The sequence below is a fragment of the Sceloporus undulatus genome, chromosome 5, assembly GCF_019175285.1.
Source record: "Sceloporus undulatus isolate JIND9_A2432 ecotype Alabama chromosome 5, SceUnd_v1.1, whole genome shotgun sequence".
In the NCBI taxonomy this organism is placed as follows: Eukaryota; Metazoa; Chordata; class Lepidosauria; order Squamata; family Phrynosomatidae; genus Sceloporus; species Sceloporus undulatus.
In genome coordinates, this window is record NC_056526.1 from 27,082,695 (window position 1) to 27,102,482 (window position 19,788).

General features: G+C 39.7%; 1 protein-coding gene across 1 annotated transcript in view; it reads left to right on the top strand.

Annotated features, from left to right (window-relative positions):
* Positions 1-19,788, top strand: part of MYBPC1 (myosin binding protein C1) — a 116,970-nt gene that overhangs the window by 33,554 nt on the left and 63,628 nt on the right. Inside the window, 8 exon segments of the mRNA XM_042469062.1 lie at positions 1,449-1,484; positions 1,900-1,923; positions 3,217-3,252; positions 4,944-5,048; positions 6,814-6,962; positions 9,626-9,743; positions 15,402-15,425; positions 15,428-15,449. Coding sequence (XP_042324996.1) covers positions 1,449-1,484; positions 1,900-1,923; positions 3,217-3,252; positions 4,944-5,048; positions 6,814-6,962; positions 9,626-9,743; positions 15,402-15,425; positions 15,428-15,449 — 514 coding nt within the window.

Consider the following 19,788-nt stretch of genomic DNA (forward strand, 5'->3'; position numbering starts at 1 on the left):
CATACGTTCATCAACCATATGTAGTGTACTATTGTGAAAAGGGGGAAACAGGGGTGGGCAGCTCCCAGGATTTCCTCCAGTCCCTACTAGTGGCCCACAGAATGGCAGATCACACTCCTGAAAACAGCTTTTAAGATCACCCCTGATTTCTTTTCATTTTTTTTAATTGCCTATATCATGCAGTGAGGGTGGTGGAATAATTAAATGACAAATTGCCTTCCTGGGAGCATTTGAAGTGCATGACTTGTCATTGTAGGTTTGATGCATAGGGAGGGCAAGGAGGGGTGCTAAGGTCCAAGAGAGGGCAAAAATGACCCCCATGCCATCAGTTGTTGCCCACTCCTGGGGTAATAGGATGTGAATTTATGCAGCTGTAATTAATTGGCAGTCTTTGGAGCCCATTGTTGCCTTCTGATCAGTGAGCACAATATTCATATAATTCAAGCATTAAGCTATCATTTTTCATGATCATGGCTCTGAATATCAGCATCTTCATGCCATCTTGCAGTTCATTGAATTTGCCAATGTTCTGAAATTGTCAAGATTTGTTCATCCAAAAGTTTTTATTAGTTATATGAAATCATCTAGGTCTCTGTTGTGATTATTTCGGGTGGGTCAATTTATTATTGACATCTGTTCTTGCAGAGATTTTCATCACAAAGAACTCAATTTATGAAATGCAGCATCTCAATACTAGGTTTCAATCTTGTTATCAGTGTTTACATTTTACTCTCAGATTAGAAGGATACACAAGGATGTATTTATTGTTGTTATGCAAAAGTTATATTATGAAGAAAGAAAAGGGGAAACAAGTATTTTTAAAAAATGAAATCAAACTAATTAGAAGGAATAAAACAGCATATAATAAACTGGGAGGGAGCCAGCAGTGGCAGTGACATGTGTGGCCTCACTCCAGAGTGCTCCAAATTTCTGTGGGTTCTTTGGGCTGTATGGCTGTGTTCTGGAAGAATTTGTTCCTGACGTTTCACCTGCAACTGTAGCTGGCATCTTCAGAGGGTGGTGGCATGGGCATCAACCGGGACACAGAATGTTCTTTGAAAACATCTTAATCATTCTCTAAGACACTGATTATTTGTTAAATATTTGCTACATATTTCATAAAGTGACAGAAGATGCATTAATTCAGGATAGAATCCCATTTATTATTGCGTTTTTAAGACTTTACTATGAACTATTCCATTGAAAGGAATGGGGACTTAAAAGTGTTTGTGTTGACAGGATTGAGAACATGAATATGCACACGAATGATATAGTTCTTATTTAGACACTGCAACTGAATTTGAAACAAAAAATGGTTTGATCCCATCACATTGGATCTACCTGCTACAGCTGCTACAAAGTGCCCTCTCCTTATTATAGTGCTATTTTTGTCTCTTTAAAAACCAAAGCATTGTGATGAATATACATGGTACACATTTTAATTGCAGATGACAACACCAGTGATACGACTTCTTCTTCAGAAGGTCAGGTCTATGGTTGACCTTAACTGTCATTGTGGCATACTTTTTTTTTTTTTGCTTTTGTACTTCCATTTCCCTTCCTCAGTTTTTGTATTTTGTGGATGACATTTCTAACAAACACACCCACTTCAAAAACTCTCATTCAAACCCATGTTTTAATCATAGATCACACTTCATGTCCCATTTTTGTACTTGAGTGAAGCGTTAAAATTGACCATTTCAGATGCTCATTCACCATAAAGCTTTATCCATCAGTTTGCAGTTCTCATGCCGTTTTCCAGCTCCCATGGTTTCTCCCTTCCCTCCTCCTTCTATTACAGGTTTCCTGTTTTCATTCATTTGTACTAAAACATGGACAGTCTACATTGCTTCTTTTTTTTACTTGCTTTATTTTATTCTTATGTATTTCTTTTTACAGATGAAGATGACACTTCGACTGCAGGTTAGGAGAACAATTCCCTTTTACATTTAATTTTGCTAGTATGTTAAGCAAAAAATCCAGTAAGAGCTACTTTCATGAGCAATTTTCTATGTGATTTCAATTATACTTTCTCATTAAGAGTTGTGCTTAGGAATGGGGACTATTTTAAGATCTTAAATGTTTTACTGTTCACTTTAATGAATGCTTCAGAAGGACTTGCTGAAGAATATTTTTTTACAGACACGTGTGGTGTAATCTGAGAAGAAGGAAATGATGTTTATTGGATTGCATGTTTTTTATTTATTGCAATTAGATCAAGGCTTTCTATCATGATTGAACTCAAGGCAATACATAAAAGTAGCATGAACAGAAAGAACCTTGTTTAGATGTCTTGCTTCCCACAGTGGTGTCAGAAAATGGAACTTTTGACAGACCTGTGTGCCATGAATAATAGATTTTAAGGGTGTAATGATGCACCATAGGTTGAGTCTCTCTTATCTGGAATTCCAAAATATTCCAAAAAACCAAAACGTTTTTAATTGGGAACTGAGACAGTGATACCTTTGTTTTCTGATGTTTCAGTGTATACAAGCTTTATGCACAAAATTATTAAAAATATTGCATAAAATTACCTTCAGGCTATGTGTTTAAAGTGTATATGAAACACAGACAAAATTCATGTTTAGACTTGGGTCCCATCTCCAACATACTTCATTATATACATATATGCAAATACAGGTATTCCAAAATCCTCAAAAATCCAAAACCCAAGCATTTCACTTAAATGAGAATCAATCCATGCTAATATATTTTAGATTGCAATCTTGTGTTCCCAGGCATGACATCCCAGATGTATAGAATATTTTAGGATGATGCCAGCCTAGAGCTGATACAAGTCAATTCCATCCTTCTGGAATCAATGGGAGGGAAATTGTTTAAGAGGGGAAAAAACAGATTTGGAAAGAAAGAAAGAAAGAAAGAAAGAAAGAAAGAAAGAAAGAACACCACTTCTCCCTCCCCTTTTCTCTCTTTGCTCTAGCATGCTCTGGAGTTTTCTGAGTCTCTGTAAGAACTCCTCTTACACCAAGCAGGATTGTTTACCCCATTATCTGGTCTGGGCAGAAATCATATGTAGCTTGCAGAGTTGCTTCAAGCGTGTGCCTTCAGATTCCAAGGGAAAACTTCAGCTTAGACAATTGTATTCTACAATTTCCCCTCTGACATAGTATGAGAACAAATAACTCTGCATGACAAATAAAATACTCAAGGTTTAACTGTTGAATTGGTATCATCTAGTGTACTCTTACTTTTCAGATGGGGGAAATCAATCTGGAGAGAGAAAGGAGTCAGGTGAGAGCTTGTAAAACAGACTGAAAGAAAGGAAAAACCAAAACATTCCAATTTCCCCCGTAACACATAGCAACTATTAACAACTTACTTTTGTTCAGTTTCAGTTGTTCTGATTTCTAATTTTATATCCAATGCCATGCTAACTTTTTATTTTGTTTTATATTTACTTCCGATCGAGATCATCATTCTGCTTCAAGTAGTTCACAGATTCCAGTGTGCAATCTGAGCTTTTTATGAGAAAAGGTTTTCTCATTCACTTCACAATAGTGAAAACAAACACCCCTGTTTACGTCAAGCTCTAGAGTATAAAAACATACATTGGTGCTTCAGGTCAGAGCATTTCCAGAGAAGATAGATTTGGAAAATCAAGGCACATATGTCTTTAAAGATATATTGCAACTAAATTTTTCAGTGGAAATACTAAACCAAACAAAGTACTATATATCCCATTTTAAAAATTTCACATTTAGAAATGTCTTCTTTTTTTTAATAAGTCCTTAAAGATGAAGTACTGTACATACATTAGATAACTGGAGAACAAAAAAAAGTCACCACTTAATTATTTATATCTAAATGTTATTGGACTGACATGAGGCACAGATCAAGAAATCTGACAACCCACTTGCCATACAATGTACACCAGCCCACAGCCTACTTACTTACAGGCAACAACAGATTAACAGCTGTGGAATCCACATGCGTATCTGTGTGGTTTCCCTGTTACTTTGGATTGAGGCTGTCCAACAACCCCTGAGCTGAGATGCATCTCCCAAGTCTCCTAAAGGAGACACCCCAACAGAAGGATGGAGATATTCTATTACTTCCAACAGTGCATCCAGCCCCATGTAACACCACTAAAATTGTAATGTGCAAAGGATTACATAAATCAAAACTAGATAAAACAAAGCAGCAGCTGAGAGCAGAAAAGAGAGTAAAAATCCAAATGTTGAGAAATGGCTGAGGGAAGTGTATTTATTTTCCCTGGGTGATGAGCCTGCAATGTCCACCTGGGGAAGGTCCTGCCCTTCTCTGTTGCCAGTCAGCTTCTCAATTGGCCACAGCTTCCAGAAGGTCAGAAAAACTTGTGTGGGCTTCTAGAAAGAAGATTGGTGTGATGTGTTGGAAAAGAAGTAGGTAAGTCTGGGGCTCAGGTTTGTGGATCCAGTGGTCAGTGGTTGGTACAGGCTGAGTGAGTCTACACACAATGATAATCTAGAGAACAAAATGATTGTCTGCCTGTGATGCATTACTTTGTGTTTGTATGCTAATTCTGTTGGATCAATGTGAAAAGAATGAAATATAACATGGGGCACGAGCTCATGCTGCAGTTGGAAAATAATGCTTTGTAATGTCTTGCATTTTTCTCAGAAAGTCCTAGGTGCAGTGTCTGAACCAGACTTTTAGGCAACCCAGAGAGCAGTTTTCTTTATTTTCCAGTGGCACAATAGTAATGGTAACTGTAACTTGTTACTAACAAATAACTTACCTTTCTGGACTACAGTTACAGTTTGAGTAATGAACTTTTGGATGGTCAGAGTAATTAGTAAAATTACTAGTTCTTTTACAATGTATATTGTAAGCTCTGCATATGGATTTCTTTTTGCCTGTGAAGCAAAGGGTATATCAGGGCTAAAATAAAGAATTTTGCTGGATATATCTCATAAATGATACCCATTTTTTCTCCATATTAGTATGGTCTATGGGCGATGGTGCCCCAGAAGAAGCAGACAAGCAAGACAATTCCCAGAAATCCATTTTATTTATTGAAAAACCAAAGGGTGGCTCAATTAGTGTTGGTGAGTTGTCAAACAAAAAATGTCCACAAATAAATACTTTTTAATTTAATATTTTCTCTGACTATTTTTACTGTTGATATTTTGAAATGTTACTGTATTTTAAAATGTTACAAGGAAGTGGGACTTCCTTGACAAATATGTATAGGAGTGGGCAGCATATGTATGCCATATAAAACTGACACCATTTTAATGTGCTGAGATTGTATGTTTGACTGTTTGTCAAAGTTTATTTGTACACATATGCTGCCCACCCCATACATGTTTGCTCTCTCTGGTCCATAGGAAATTAATTTAATGATTGAAATTGACTTTGAAGAAGTTTATTAAAAGACAGATGTTTGATCTAAAATGGCAAATGTAATTCAACAGAGACATTTTTAGAAGATAAAATTCCGACCAGTATTTTGTTGAGAAGCCAGATGTGGCTTGAATCCAGAATTTCTGAAGGATCATATTCTCCTATATGAGCTTGTCTGAGCTCTAAAAACCTGAAAGGAGGTGCTTCTCTCATTTCTACCACCTTCAGAGGCATGTTTGGTAGCACCACCAGAGAAGGCCTTCTTGGTGGTAGCTTCATGGCTATAGAATTTTCTTCCAGGAGAAGCTAGTCTGTCCTCTTCCCTGTTGTCCTTCCACTGATATGCAAAGATCTTTTCATTCTGGCAAGTTGTGAGTAATTTGTTGAAGTACTGTTTCTAAATTGCTTTTATTTCAATAGAGTTTCATTACAGGTTGAGTACCTCTTACCCAGAATTCCAAAATCTGAAATACTCCAAAATTTGCTTTTTGATGGTTCAGTGTACACAAACTTTGTTTCATACATTAAACCATTTAGAATATTAATAACCTTCATGCTATGTTTATAAGGTGTATGTGAAAGATAAATGAATTTCATGTTTAGATTTGGGTCCCATCTCCACGATATCTCATTATGTATATGCAAATATTAACACACACACACCCAAAAAAATCCAATGCACTTCTGATCTCAAGCATTTTGAATAAGAAAGACTCAACCTGTAAAATTTCAAAATCCTGCCTTGGGAGTTTTGGCTGTTTGGTACTGCTTGCACTTGCTTTTACTCTTGTTTTGAGCTGGGTCACAACTTCAGAAAATGTGAGGCAAAGAAATAAAAAAAAGAAGGAATCAAATGAATTCCTTTCACTACTCTTTCTGAAGAGTCATGTGCACAATCCCAGCTTCTGGATTTAGATGGGAAGCTGCACTCACAGTACCTATTGCATATTTTATACAGTGATCCATTTTCTATGAAATGTGGATCAGGTAGAAAAATACTTGCTGTGCTAATAAAGGAATGAAGCAGCATTGGAACTGTGGTTTTTGTGGGGGGGGTTTGGGCTATGTGGCCATGTTCTAGAAGATTTTCTTCCTGATGTTTCGCCAGCATCTGTGGTTGGCACCTTCAGAGAATTCTCTGAAGATGCCAGCCACAGATGCTGGCAAAACCTCAGGAAGAAAATCTTCTAGACATGGCCACATAGCCCAGAAAACCCACAAAAAAACCATGGATGCCAGCCATGCAAGCCTTCAACTTCAGCATTGGAACTGCTGCAATGAAATGGAATAGAGTTCGGGGCCCCCAGCCCCACTGCCACAATACATGGCCTTCCAACTTTATTATTTCTTTGATAGACACCAAAATTTTCTTCAGAACATTCACATATGCTCCTCAAGTATGTTTTATTGATTATTGCATACATGATAGACAACAAAGAGTTTACTGGTGTTAACTTTTTTTTTAAGGGCAAAATATCACATTCATAGCCAAAGTAGAAGCCCAGGATCTTCTCCGAAAGCCAACTGTTAAGTGGTTTAAAGGGAAATGGATGGACCTGGCAAGCAAAGCTGGAAAGCATCTTCAGCTAAAAGAAACATTTGAAAGACAGACAAGGGTACATATGGAAATGTGTGTCTGTGTGCACATGCACATGTATTTTAAAAATATCTCTTTTTGTAGTTTACAGCCTCCCAGAATGTGGGTGTTAATTCTGATGTGATATTTCTTGATAAATTGAACACAGGATGAACATAGTAATTTATAAATCGTCCAAAAAATTGATGCCCTTTAAATACTTTAGTGTACAACTCCCATAAGCCCTTGCTAGTACAATCAACCACCAGGGAGGATGGGAGAAGTAGCTGAAATATCTGGGTGACACCATGTTTGGAAACACTGTCATGGATTCCTTCAGAAATTATGGCCTGTTACAGACTGCTCAAATAAAGCTGCTTTGGGTCTCTTTGGAAGTATGCTATTTAAATGATGCATGCATCCTAAGAATCCGAAAGCTGCACCAAAGCTGCACTCCAGTGCTTAGGAATGGAGTGTGGCTTTGGCGCGACCTCCGAACTCATAGGACCCATACATCATTTAAATAGCATACTTCCAAAGAGACCCGAAGCAGCTTTATTTGGGCAGTCTGTAACAGGCCAATGTGTTTGTGAATGGAACACCTTTTCCTCCCAATGGACATGCTAGCTAGGAGATTACGAGAGCTGTAATCTAAAAAAAATAACTTCTCCAATTCTGATACATAAACTTGGCCTTAGTTTATTGGTTCCTTTTGTTATTTGTTCAGTTATTTAAAGAATTCATATACGCCCTTTGAACATGACAGCTGTTTCCAGGTGGCTTACACACTAAAATAATTGTTTTGAAATTAAAGTGATGTGAATCTTGTTTTCATATTAATCATGTTAATATTTGGCAAGCCTAATTTATACTGATTTGCCTTGTGACTAGGACTAGACTAGGGAAGAACCTAGAGATTGGCCATGATTCTGTGAGTTTTTGTGCAAAGAAGCAATGCTTCCAAACTCTGGAAGGACTGTAGCTTAGGACGTTATCAGAAAAGGGAAATTGGAAGTATAATCCAATGGTAATCCGAACGTAATCATGGGGTTTAACGTTATTGCATGATAGACTACCACACACAATTTCGGGCAATGGAAAGTCAGTCCAAACACAATCATAGGGTTTCATGTTATTGCATGAGAGGTGATCACACGCAATTTCGGGCAGTGGCAAGTTATTTTCAAGCAATGGGAAGTCAGTTTGAATGCAATTCGAATTCATATAAATTCGCTAAACTAGCAAATTCACATAAATGCGTTCTGGCCCCACTTGCTTTTCATTCAAGAAATTCCTCCCGTATGATAACGTCCTTAGTGACAGAGCACATGTGGATGCAAAAACTTCAGTGCCTGACAGCTCTAGGTAGGACTGGAAATAGTTTTATCTGACATCAGTGAATATGCAAAATGCAGAGACTGTGGTTGAATCCTAGCTGAGGCTTCCCATTCCCCTTAGACATGGTTGCAAGGATGTCTGATTAATTCAGGGGTGAAATAGACACTTGAAATAAGCAGGTTTCTGGCCAGCTTTGAGGTGCCTTGAAGCCGGCTGGAAAGAGCACCCAAGCTGCAATATGGGGAGGGGGGGTTGGGGAAGCCAAATAAAAAGAAGCTGGGTATTTCCACTTTCTCCTACAAAGTGTGCACCTTCACATGTACGTATAAATGCACTGATTCCAGGGCAGCTCTAAAGGGATGCTCTTTCTAAACCCTAATTGTGCATGTAAACGCTCCATCACAGGAGCACATTAAAAGGGATGGAGCTGCCATACCCAAGTGATGAGGGTGGCAATGCCCAAGGTGAAACTGTGACACCTCTCATGGGGATGAGTACAACATATAAAAAACAGACCATCAAAAAGGGGACATGGGGTGAAGGGAGGGCATGATTTTACCTTGCTGGCATCTGCATGGGCACACCTCTGCTCCAATGCTCTGTCCTGGTGAAGTGCTGCACATGTGAATGTGCAGTTGCTGAAGGTTCACTCTTGTGAAGATGCACAGAGATGGTGGGGGGAATGGTTTAAAAAAAAAAGTACCCAGCAGTGCCGCTTGAAGCTGCATCATGTGGTCATGACATGCACACTCTAGCTGCCTTGGGAGTGGACGGGGAAGTTGGAGTTTCATTGCAGCTTCGGAAAAGGCAAATTCAAACTGCTTTTTCATGCCCATCTGTTTCTCCCCTCAATCTTTGCAAATTCCTCTACCCAATAGAACCAAATCTATAATACTGAAGAAATTTAAACCTATCTCCTTATTGGATTTTACCCTTCCCTCAACACTGAGACTCAATTCTCAGCAATTTAAATACTGTATATCAAAATATTAAATGTACATATGAAAAGAATGGCCTAAATCATGTGGTTAATCCTGACTAGAGTAGACTAATTCAATCAGGGGGATTTCTCTACACATGTTGACTCACCATTTAACAATTGATTAAATAGGTCTGCTCTGGTTAGGATTCACCAACAGGATGTATGTATTTAAAAAATTAAAGTTGAATGTTAACATGGAAATACATAGATGTACAGCTAAAAACACATGGGAGCAAAAGAAATTGGAAGCAGACAAATTCACCTATCCCTAATCATAGCAAAAATGTAGTATATCATTTTTGCATGAATGTACATGCTATGTTTAACTACTAAATATTCTCTTAAATCAAAACTAATAATTTAATTGTGTCTTTGGACTGCAGATTTATACATTTGAGATGCACATCATTAAAGCCAAGGAAAACTATGCAGGAAATTATAGATGTGAAGTGACATATAAAGATAAGGTTGATAGCTGCTCTTTTGATCTGGAGGTCCATGGTAAGAAACAATCTTGTTTTCTTTATTTCCTATATATGTATATAAAACTGAGAAAATTGGTTTATCTGAGTCCCTACACCCTTTTCTATTTCTATTTCCATGTATGTTTTATATGCCCTCCAAGATATGTATATTGGTTTACTTTTCCTCTTTACACCTCTCATTTCAGAGATGCAATTTTTATTTCTGCTGCAAACATTAAAAACCAATGAGAGTTTTGGAGCATCTTGGGAAAGGAATATATGGATATGGTTTCACCCATGCCAGCCCTGCTACTATGGAGGCTTGCCTCAGGCAGCTGATTTTCAGTACTGTAAAATAGCAGGCTGTTCTTAGTTATTTGATAAATAAACCTTATACTTTTACTGCCAGGGAAGAGCTCAAAGGAAGTCTGCCATTGCTTTTGTCTGAGGCTGAGAGAGTGTGAGTTGCCCAAGGTCACCCAAGGTGTTTTCATGGCTGATGGGATTTGAGCCCTGTTCTCCAGAGTCCCAGTCCAATGCTCAAACCAGTACACCATGCTGACTCTCCTGATGTAGAGAATAGCTATATATTCTTGTTTTTATTAAACTTGCTTGACTACAAGGCATTACCAAGAGAGAAGAAATCTTTTGAACAAATCTTGCCAACCCCCCCCCTCCTGATAGGGTCACCTTAGGGTTGTTATAAGTTGTAAATGACTTAAGGTCACACAACAACAATAATACACCAGGTAATGTAGAGCGTACGCATGATCCCGAGCCCTATTGCGCACCACTGGTGTCATCATGGCTTGCCCTCATCCACACAGGGGCCGCCATGATGATGTACGCATGGCGCAGCTCCAAATGGTGCCACGCCACACGTACATCATCAGTGCGCGTGAGGGCTCCAATGGCGCCATGGGCAATCACTGCAATAACCCGCTAGAAGTGGGTTCTTTTTATGCCTCTTGTAGGCCGCGCCATTTGGAAGGTGCGGTCTCCATGTGGGGCAAAAACGAGCAGCTACAGACTGCCCTTTCAGGGCTGTCTGTACAGCCCACTATTAGAATGAAAGTAGGGAATAGTAGTAGTAAGAGGTTAAACGTACTGGAGAAAGAAAGAAAAAATCTTCTATCAATACAGCTGTCATTCCATCTTTCCGGGAACTTTTTTGGACAAGGGGCCTCTGAGGGAGAATACTCCACTGAAGAACATACGAATCCTGCTGAATCTGATCAAAACATCCTGTTTCCCACAGTGACAAACCAGATGCTTCCAAAAGGTCCACAAGGAGGGTGTGAAAGCAACAGTCCTCTCTTCCTGCTGCTTTTGGCCTTTAGCAGCTGCCCTTCGGTAACACACTACCTCTGAATGCGGAGGAGTCATATAGCAAAATGGCTAATACCACTGGATAGAGTCTATCCGATAGACCTACCCTCTGTGGATTTACCCACTTAAGCACCTGGCAGATTTTCACACAACTTTTCACTAGGCTGGAAATGACTCAGCACACCCCCCCCCCCCCCCCCCCCCCCCCCATAACTCTGAGTCAGTGACACTATCAATTAAATGCTTTCAAGCATATGAGTTGAGGACGCTCTTGCTGGACAGCCTGCAGTTTATAATTTGGACTAAAGTTCGTACAGCTAGATGACAGTGCTGCCAAGCTCCAGACTCTAAAAATTTATTCATGATTTGGAGGTTCAAAGAAAGGGCTCCTCGTTTTGGCTCATCTCAGGTCCCAGCAAGAGATTTTTATCGCTACAACTCCATTAGAGCATCTCCCCAGGAGAGAGAGAAGTATTAGGTTCTGTGCACGCATTCCCTTGATATTTCAAGTCATTGCATCTCTCAGACAAAAAAAAAAAAAAAAAGATGGAAGAAAATCCATCAGGCACTTTAAACCATTTGATATAAGCGGAAAGTCGGTAGATGTAAGTAATAGAACATGGACAGACACCTTTTTTTGCTGGCAGGATAAAAACAATATAATAGAACTAACAAAGTGAGGATGTGCCTTACCTTAGGATATGCCACACGGCATTTCTCCATCTGGACTGACCCTGCCATTAGGTGGAAGAAACTAGCTGCTTTTAAAGTTGGAGTAGTGGCAATAAGTTTTTTAAGTTAAACCTAAAAATCTCTGTAACCTACTGTCCTCAAATGCAAGGGAGAACACTGTTCTGCCACAGTAGATGATGGTGATGGTGATGGGGGTGGTGTGGTGGTGGTGATTGATGCTTGGAGATGATGATGATGATGAGAGTGATGATTTACCTGCCCTCCCCAAGGCTTGGGGCACGGTACACCAAGATTAAAACACATAAACCATTTCAACACAGTAAGTTAAAACACATAAACCTAGTTTTTTGTGGGTTTTTGCGGCTATGTGGCCATGTTCTGAAGAGTTTCTTCCGGATGTTTCCCAGCATCTGTGGCTGGCATCTTCTGAAGATGCCAGCCACAGATCTGGGAACGTCAGGAAGAAACTCTTCTAGAACATGGCCACAAGCCCAAAAAACCCACAAAAACTTGATGCCAGCCATGAAAGCCTTCAACTTCACATAAACCTAGGATCATGAGAAACCAAAGATCATCCAACCAAAATTAAAATATATCAGTTTAAAAATTCCTAATTTAAAACTGACCGGGTAGGCCTGGTGAAAGAGATAGCCTTCAAAAAGGATTGAACGCAGCACCCACTCATCATTGAGCATAAAACAGCCGCAAACCATTTTGACCTTCACCTCACTTCATAGTTTCTGACAACCCCTGTCAGGACTAGGTCCTATAAGCACTGGGGGGTTGTGATGTTGATGTTAATGGGTGATGATCTGCTCTGGTTTTACTTGAACTTAAGGTTCTATCATAGTATTCAGGATCTTGGCTAGCTGCTTAAAAGTTTGGACTAAAACCTGGACAGGTTACCCATGACTGACACAGAGTCATCCCAATGTCACAAAGTGCTAGGTATCAAGCAGTGGTCAGTAGTAGATAGTGGGATACAGGAGGAGTTTCACAGTGACATTTGGCAAGAGTTTAGGCTTTCCTCTCTCTGGGATGCTCTTTAAAATACAGTGGACCTCCACATTCAATGGGGTTAGAGATGCACAATCCTGTGAAAGTGGAAAAACAACAAATAAAAACGACTATTTTTTTAACCTGTAAACACCCTCTCTAGATTCCTAAGGGCCCCAGCACAACTCTGTGGTAAACATCCACTGGAAGGTGACCATAGAAGGTGCTGGAGGACCTACAAATGCATCAAGAAGTGTTCTTTCTAGCAATCTTTAGGTTCTCCATTATCTTGTGAAAGTTGGCCATAGGGTCATCGGGAGGACCAGGGAGAAGATATTAATCAAATCTGCAAATAATCAAATCCTCAGATGTCAAAGCTGCAAATGGGAACCCAACTGTACCAAGCCCCAGTCTGGAAAATAAACAGACATTGCCATCATAAAAGCAAGGCTAAGACATGTGAAGCATTTTTAAACTTGGTAATGATTCCCTAAGATTCCTTCACTGGCCTCCTTTTATTTAGGACATACATTAGGGGACTGGGAGAAGAAGTGTGTCCATGAGCAAAGGACCTTGTCTGTCCCTCAAAACACTACTGTTGGTCCCAAAGCCGGGTCACCTGCCCCAGCAGCTTCAGATGCCAGACACATCTACAACAAGCTTTTGAAATATCTTCGCCTTACAGCAGTCTGGCAACTAACCCATCTATGGTCATGCTAGCAAAACAAGGCTACCAATTACCAAGGTCAGCATGCCATTAATCAGCCAGGGAGGCAGGGCACAATTACGGAATGTCCAGCAGCTGACTGCCAATTAACCAGACAAGCCTCAGAGTCTGCCTGCATGCAGGCAGGAGCCAGCCGTCTGCGGTCATAAACTTTCTATAGAGTGAATTGTTTTATCTGATTACATGACTAATTTACACTGGGTGAAATCAATCCCAGATTCAATTCTCTTACAGGCTTAAGCAGCAGCTAGGGGGTGATGGCCAGACCTTGCACTTAGAAGCAATTGTTTTTGCAGAGTTTGGCCAAGTTCCTTTTTGGGAGCATAATCCAGAATTCCCCTGCTGGTCACCAGGGATGCTGGGAGCTATAGTCCAGAAGTAACCTTGTTTATTTAGGGCTCCCCCCAGACTTGCCAAAAGCCTCAGGATTGGTGGTGTCATCCCTGTACTAATGAATTTAAAAAAAAAAAGACTATCCATATTGTGTGCCAGTCTATTTCAGGGCAAAGGGGAATTAGATTACAGTGGTGCCTCGGGTTACGAAAATAATCGTTCCGCGGCCCTTCGTAAACCCGAAAAGCCTTCGTAAGCCGAATTGCCATAGGCGCTAATGGGGAAAAGCCGCGATTCGTGCGAAAAGCCGAAAAAAGCACCAAAGGTTTTTGTAACCCGAAAAAACATTCGAACCCGAAACAATGATTCCCTATGGGATTTTTTCGTATCCCGAAAATTTCTGTAACCTGGGTATTCGTAACCCGAGGTACCACTGTACAGTTCCCAGAATCCACCAGCCAGCATATGTCCAAAGAAGATCTTTTCCCAGTTTCTGCAAAGCATACATCTAGATATTAAGACACAGTTTTCTGAAAGCTTTGTAAAAGCTTCGCCAGAATGGTAAGGGAGGATGGGAGTTAGTGTCCCTACATCTGAAGGGCCACATTCACAGCACTGAAATGGGCACTAAGTCTGGCCTGTTCTAGTGTTGTAGACATTTTCCATTGATTCACCCATAGGCATGTTGGGTAGACAAGTTTTTACTGGCAGATTTTCTGTTTAGTTCTCGGTAGACTGGGGATTTATGGAAGGAAACAGCTGCAGGAGAAGAATAAGCCTTCTCTACCCATGCAGAGCTGTCCTGATCTGGATTGGGGCCCAGTTTTTGAAGCAGGGGGAACTAATAATAATTACAAAATAGCATAATTCCATGAATATTTTCCTAGAGAGCTATATTTAAATATACTGTGGACCCACAGGATGGGATGGTGAAAATACAAAAGCGCAAAGAGAAAAATTAACAGATCAGTATATCAGCTGAACACACACACACACACACATATACACTTTATACACAGATTTTTTTCTACACGGATTGAAGCATCCACGGTTTGAAATGTTAAAAAAAAAGTATAAATTTCAAATTCAAAGGCTGATTTTCCATTTTTTATAAGGGACACCATTTTGCATGTCATTATATTTAATGGGACTTGAGCATCTACGGATTTTGGTATCCACAGGGGACCCTGGAACCAAACCCAGCATATAACAAGGGTCCACTGTATATATAATTGTGCAGCTGATATACGGATCTGTTAATCTTTCTCTGTTGCCTTTTTTATTTATCATCCCACCCAAAGATTATAGATTAAATTCATTTACATAGTGAAATCTGCTGCCAAGAAACTTGTAACACTACTGAAATACACAGAGATACAGCTAATGTCAGGACACCATTAGTAAACAAAGGGATTTTTGTCTCTTGCAAGTAAAATCTCTCCACGTTTATAAAGAGAAATTGGGCTGGTAAAATCAAAGCATGATGGTTAGGGTTACACCATGCTGGCTGCATTACATCCTTCTATCACTCAGGGCATGGACATCCATACTTTCTTACCCAGAGATTTGCACTTGCAAATTACACAGATCATTTACTTTATTTTATTTTTATTGTAGAAGTTTCATCTGCACCATCAATAGATACCGGTCTGCATTCAAAAGAAGGTAACTTCATAAGTGATTTTGGAAAGTGCTTTAGTAGTGGGTGTTGAAGTATCACATACCTATACTCGAAAACAAAGTCAACAGGTTGAAAATACTGGAGATGGGTTTCTGAAAAATGCACAGTGAAATCAGAGTGGCATATCTGTTACAAAGAGAATTGTCAGAGATAAAGGCTATGGTGTGGTTTTTAAAATGTCTTCTACTACTGAAAATTAAGATTCACATTCAATTTTCTGTAATATCTGCTTGAGTCAGTGGAGCAGTGCATCCAGACTTTAATGATGTAACCACCCTTTGGTAGAAAGAGCGTATAAATTATTAATTATATTATTATTTTTAATTATATATTATTATTATTATATTACTGGTAACTGCTTAAGGGATACCTCCCTTAGATTTCCAAAACATAGAGCAGATTCACTGCCCCAGTGTCCTGAAGCCATTAGTGGCCACTGATGGTGGATTTATATGTTGTGGGGGCTAAATCCAGCACAGTGCTATTGATAACAATGGGACTTTCTTCCTCCCTCCCCTCACTGTACTCCTTCCCTCTGTGCTACTGAAAACCTGTTTTGGAGCATTTCCTGCTTGGTTTTTAAAGCTGAACAACTGGGATTGGAGCTTCAGGAGAGAGCAGGGTTTGCCTCTGTCCTTCATCTGCTAGGAAAACATCTTTCATCAGTAGAGAAATGTGCAATTTGATGTCTTATCCATGTTTGCCATATGGCAGTTGTTAAAGTACTCGAATACAGAGGCTGTTCCAAAAGGTGACTCAGTTGTTTGAGGTGCACTTAGACTAGTTCCACCACAAGTTGTGTACTAAGTGAGGCAATGGCAAAGGGGAAGAGAGTGCGCCCAAGATCTATGAACTGCTGCAACAAATAGTTAAAAATGTGTTAATATCTGTATCACAGAAATGTAGAGCACTGTGTAGTAGTCATACTCTGGCCTGAATTCTATTGATTACTTCCACAAGAATAAACCCATTTAATCAACTGGTGATTGATGAGTCAATGTATAGGTCATGGATTCAGGGAGTCTACACTAGTTGAGACCACCAACAAGATGTAATTTTATTACAGTGAGTGCGAACATTCTGAGGCAACATGTGAATGAAAATTTCCAGATAACTTGATATATATCAAAGATTCAAGGATAAAACCAGTGAATTTTATAATCTCTTGAATGTTGTTGTTTTATTATTTGCACTTGGCCATTCATATCATGGTGCCACACTTCATTACACAAGCAACAACTTCATATCCCTGTTCTCAAGGACCTACAAATACAGGGGGTGGGGAAAGATATTAAAATGTCCATCAAGATGGAGTGTTTAGAATTGTGGTGCCACTCCTGAGAAGAACTCTCATCTCTTTATATAACCACCGAAATTACACATAACAGAACAGAGGCAGGTCCTTTACAGAAATATTAGTTGGCAGAATCTAAGGAGCAGCTTGTTGCTGAAATAATCTCATCCAAAAGCCTGGTTGCAGTTAGAAATTAGGTTATTCAACAGTCTTAAGGAAAAGAGTTTGGAGAGAGGATTTGATGATAGGTAGACAAGTCCATAAATCAGAAACAACTTGTAGGCAAACAACAGAGAGAGAGAGAGAGAGAGAAGTGTCACTACAGTGAATAGTCACAAATAGGATGTTAGCATTCACTTAAGAATATTTCATAGAGGAAATTCATCTGAGATTGTCAGCATTTGCACACAAATACTGGCCTTCACCCCTGTACCATTGCAATACTATGATGGCTCTGACAGGTTTTCTAGGCCATTGTAGGGAAAGTACATTTTCCCAGGAAACCATCAGGAAATAGGTTCATTCTTTCAGCATTTTTGATCCCAAAAAAATGACCAAGACACTTTCTGTTCTGTCATGTGTGAGCAATTGCATACAATACAGAAAATAGCCATTTGGACTTCTGTTTCATGAGAGAAATTAGTATCAGATGATAATATTTCAGCACTCTAAACCTTAATGCCCTATAAATTGGGTAGACAATTGATGACCTGACCTATGTTGCTGGACTGCAACTCCCACCATCTCCTATAATTTGTTCATTGACTGGGGGTGATGAGAAAGCCAACAACATCTGGAGGGGTACATGTTACCTGTCCTTACCGTATGTAGAAGAAAGTCCCATAAGCTCTTCATTTTTGTTAAGGTACATGTGCAAAGCTATCCTGAATTTGATATCGAAGAATATTTTGCAATTCCAGACATCTATGTATTTATTTTTATTGATTAATCTAACATGTATATTTGAGAAGGCAGTGAGTGTCAGTGAATCAGAAACCATTGCACAGATCATCTAACCAAAGACCTTTTATGTTGACATCCCACTAGTCATGCCCTCTATGTTCCCACATTTCATCATGATGCATTTACCTCTACCAGTTCAATCATTTGGCATGATTCTGCCTTTCTGTTCCTCCATCTCTTCCTCACCATTTTTATGCCTATAGTAACACAAGTATATGGCATAGTGAAGTAAACTCAAGATACCTGGGTTTGCCACTACATTTTGGAAGTACCTGCTGCTGGTGCATTTAGTAATTCTACCTCTTCAGATTCCTGAGAAACCTGTGAGGATTTATTCTACATCAAAGCTCATGTTGTAGACTATACCTCCCAGAGTCCTCCAGTCAGCATGCCCAATGATCATATTGGCTGGTGCATATTGGAGATGCAATACAAAATGTAATTTTTCAGCGCTCTGTTCCAGCTACAGAAAGGTTTTGCAAAGCCCTCTCACCTCTAGTGGAACTCACTGGAGTTGCATTAAGGCTTATCCCATGGTATGTCAGTAACATCACCAACAATGAATCATCATTTTTGTCCACCAAGGAAGTGAAAAGAGCATGGTTTTCCTGCCTTACAGTTTCTGCTGATGAACATTACAGTAATTCTTTCCATTTGATGGGGTGAGGTAGCTACCTCAGGAAACACTTGCTGGAGGTGGTAGGATCTAGTTGTGTTTGCAATGCAACCCCATTTGCATCTGTTAAATTAGCCTGCTGCTCTCAAGTGGGAGGGGAGGACAATGTTTCCCTATTGCCATTGCTGAAATTAGATTTAACTGCCAGTCAACTTTTGTACATGGAATGAAAGGTGGCGGACAGCATGGCACTTGGTACCTCTGTTAAGGTAGTAATATATCCTGGACCATCACAGATGGAGTTGGCAACAACTGGTCCTGCACTAAGCCTGGCAATACTTACATGGGCTTGTGATATTGACAACTCCAGCTTTCATGCCAGACAGGAGCAGATGTTTCCTGAACCAAGGACAGCGGTTCTCAACCTGTGGGTCACGACCCCTTTGTGGTCAAACAATCTTTTCACAGGGGTTGCCTAGAACCATCGGAAAACACATATTTAGAATGGTCTTAGGAACCAAGACACCGATCCTCTATGGTTGGGGGTCACCACAACATGAGCTGAACTGTATTAAATGGTTGCGGCATTAGGAAGGTTGAGAATGACTGACCAAGGATGAGGTGATAACTCAATGACAAAGAACATGCCTTTTCTATGTAAAAAGTCCCAGGTCCCACCCCTAACATCCCTGCTTCAGAAGAGATTATGAGGATATTTCTGACCAGGAAAGATGATGATCACTCGAGGTCAGCATCTCTGCCCTAGAGTGGTGGTGATGATGAGAGAAGACAATACTGGTCTGCAGGTACAAACATTCTGGGTTTGTACTACTCTTCCCAGAATCCTCCAGGCAACATAGCAAGTGGTTTCTGGGAGTGGTTGTCAAAAATCAAGCTGTTTCCATGCTTTGGCTGGATCTACAAATGGTCCTACAAACTTTACAAATGGTAAAATACCTAGGAATTGTGTAGTATATTGAAAAATAACAGATTTATTATGGGATTAGCTTTCACAAATCGGGGTCCATTTCATCAGATGCACCAGTTATAAGGCAGGAACTGATATTCCAAAATCAGTCTGACCTATCAGTTTAAAATAATTCAGAGCTATCAATATTGCTCACTTGGGCATCTAGTGGAAACATGTTACTCCCTACTCCAAAAGGAAGAAATCAAAGCTTTTGACACTTCAGTGTATTTAGTGTAATAATGTTTTTGTTTTTAAAGATCCTGGTCAAAACCCCTATATTCAATTGTATTAATAAATTAATATTGCTGCATTATTCCCGTGTAACTAAGGGAATGGCATTTGAGCATCTGAACCTTCTGGGATCATCATTGCCTCCCAGGATAGTCCAGACGTTGTTCATCAAATAATCTTTCCTCTCTTCCTCATACTCAAGCAGCCATTTGGTTCTGCAAGAAAATTAAGCAAATACAGCTTTCCCAG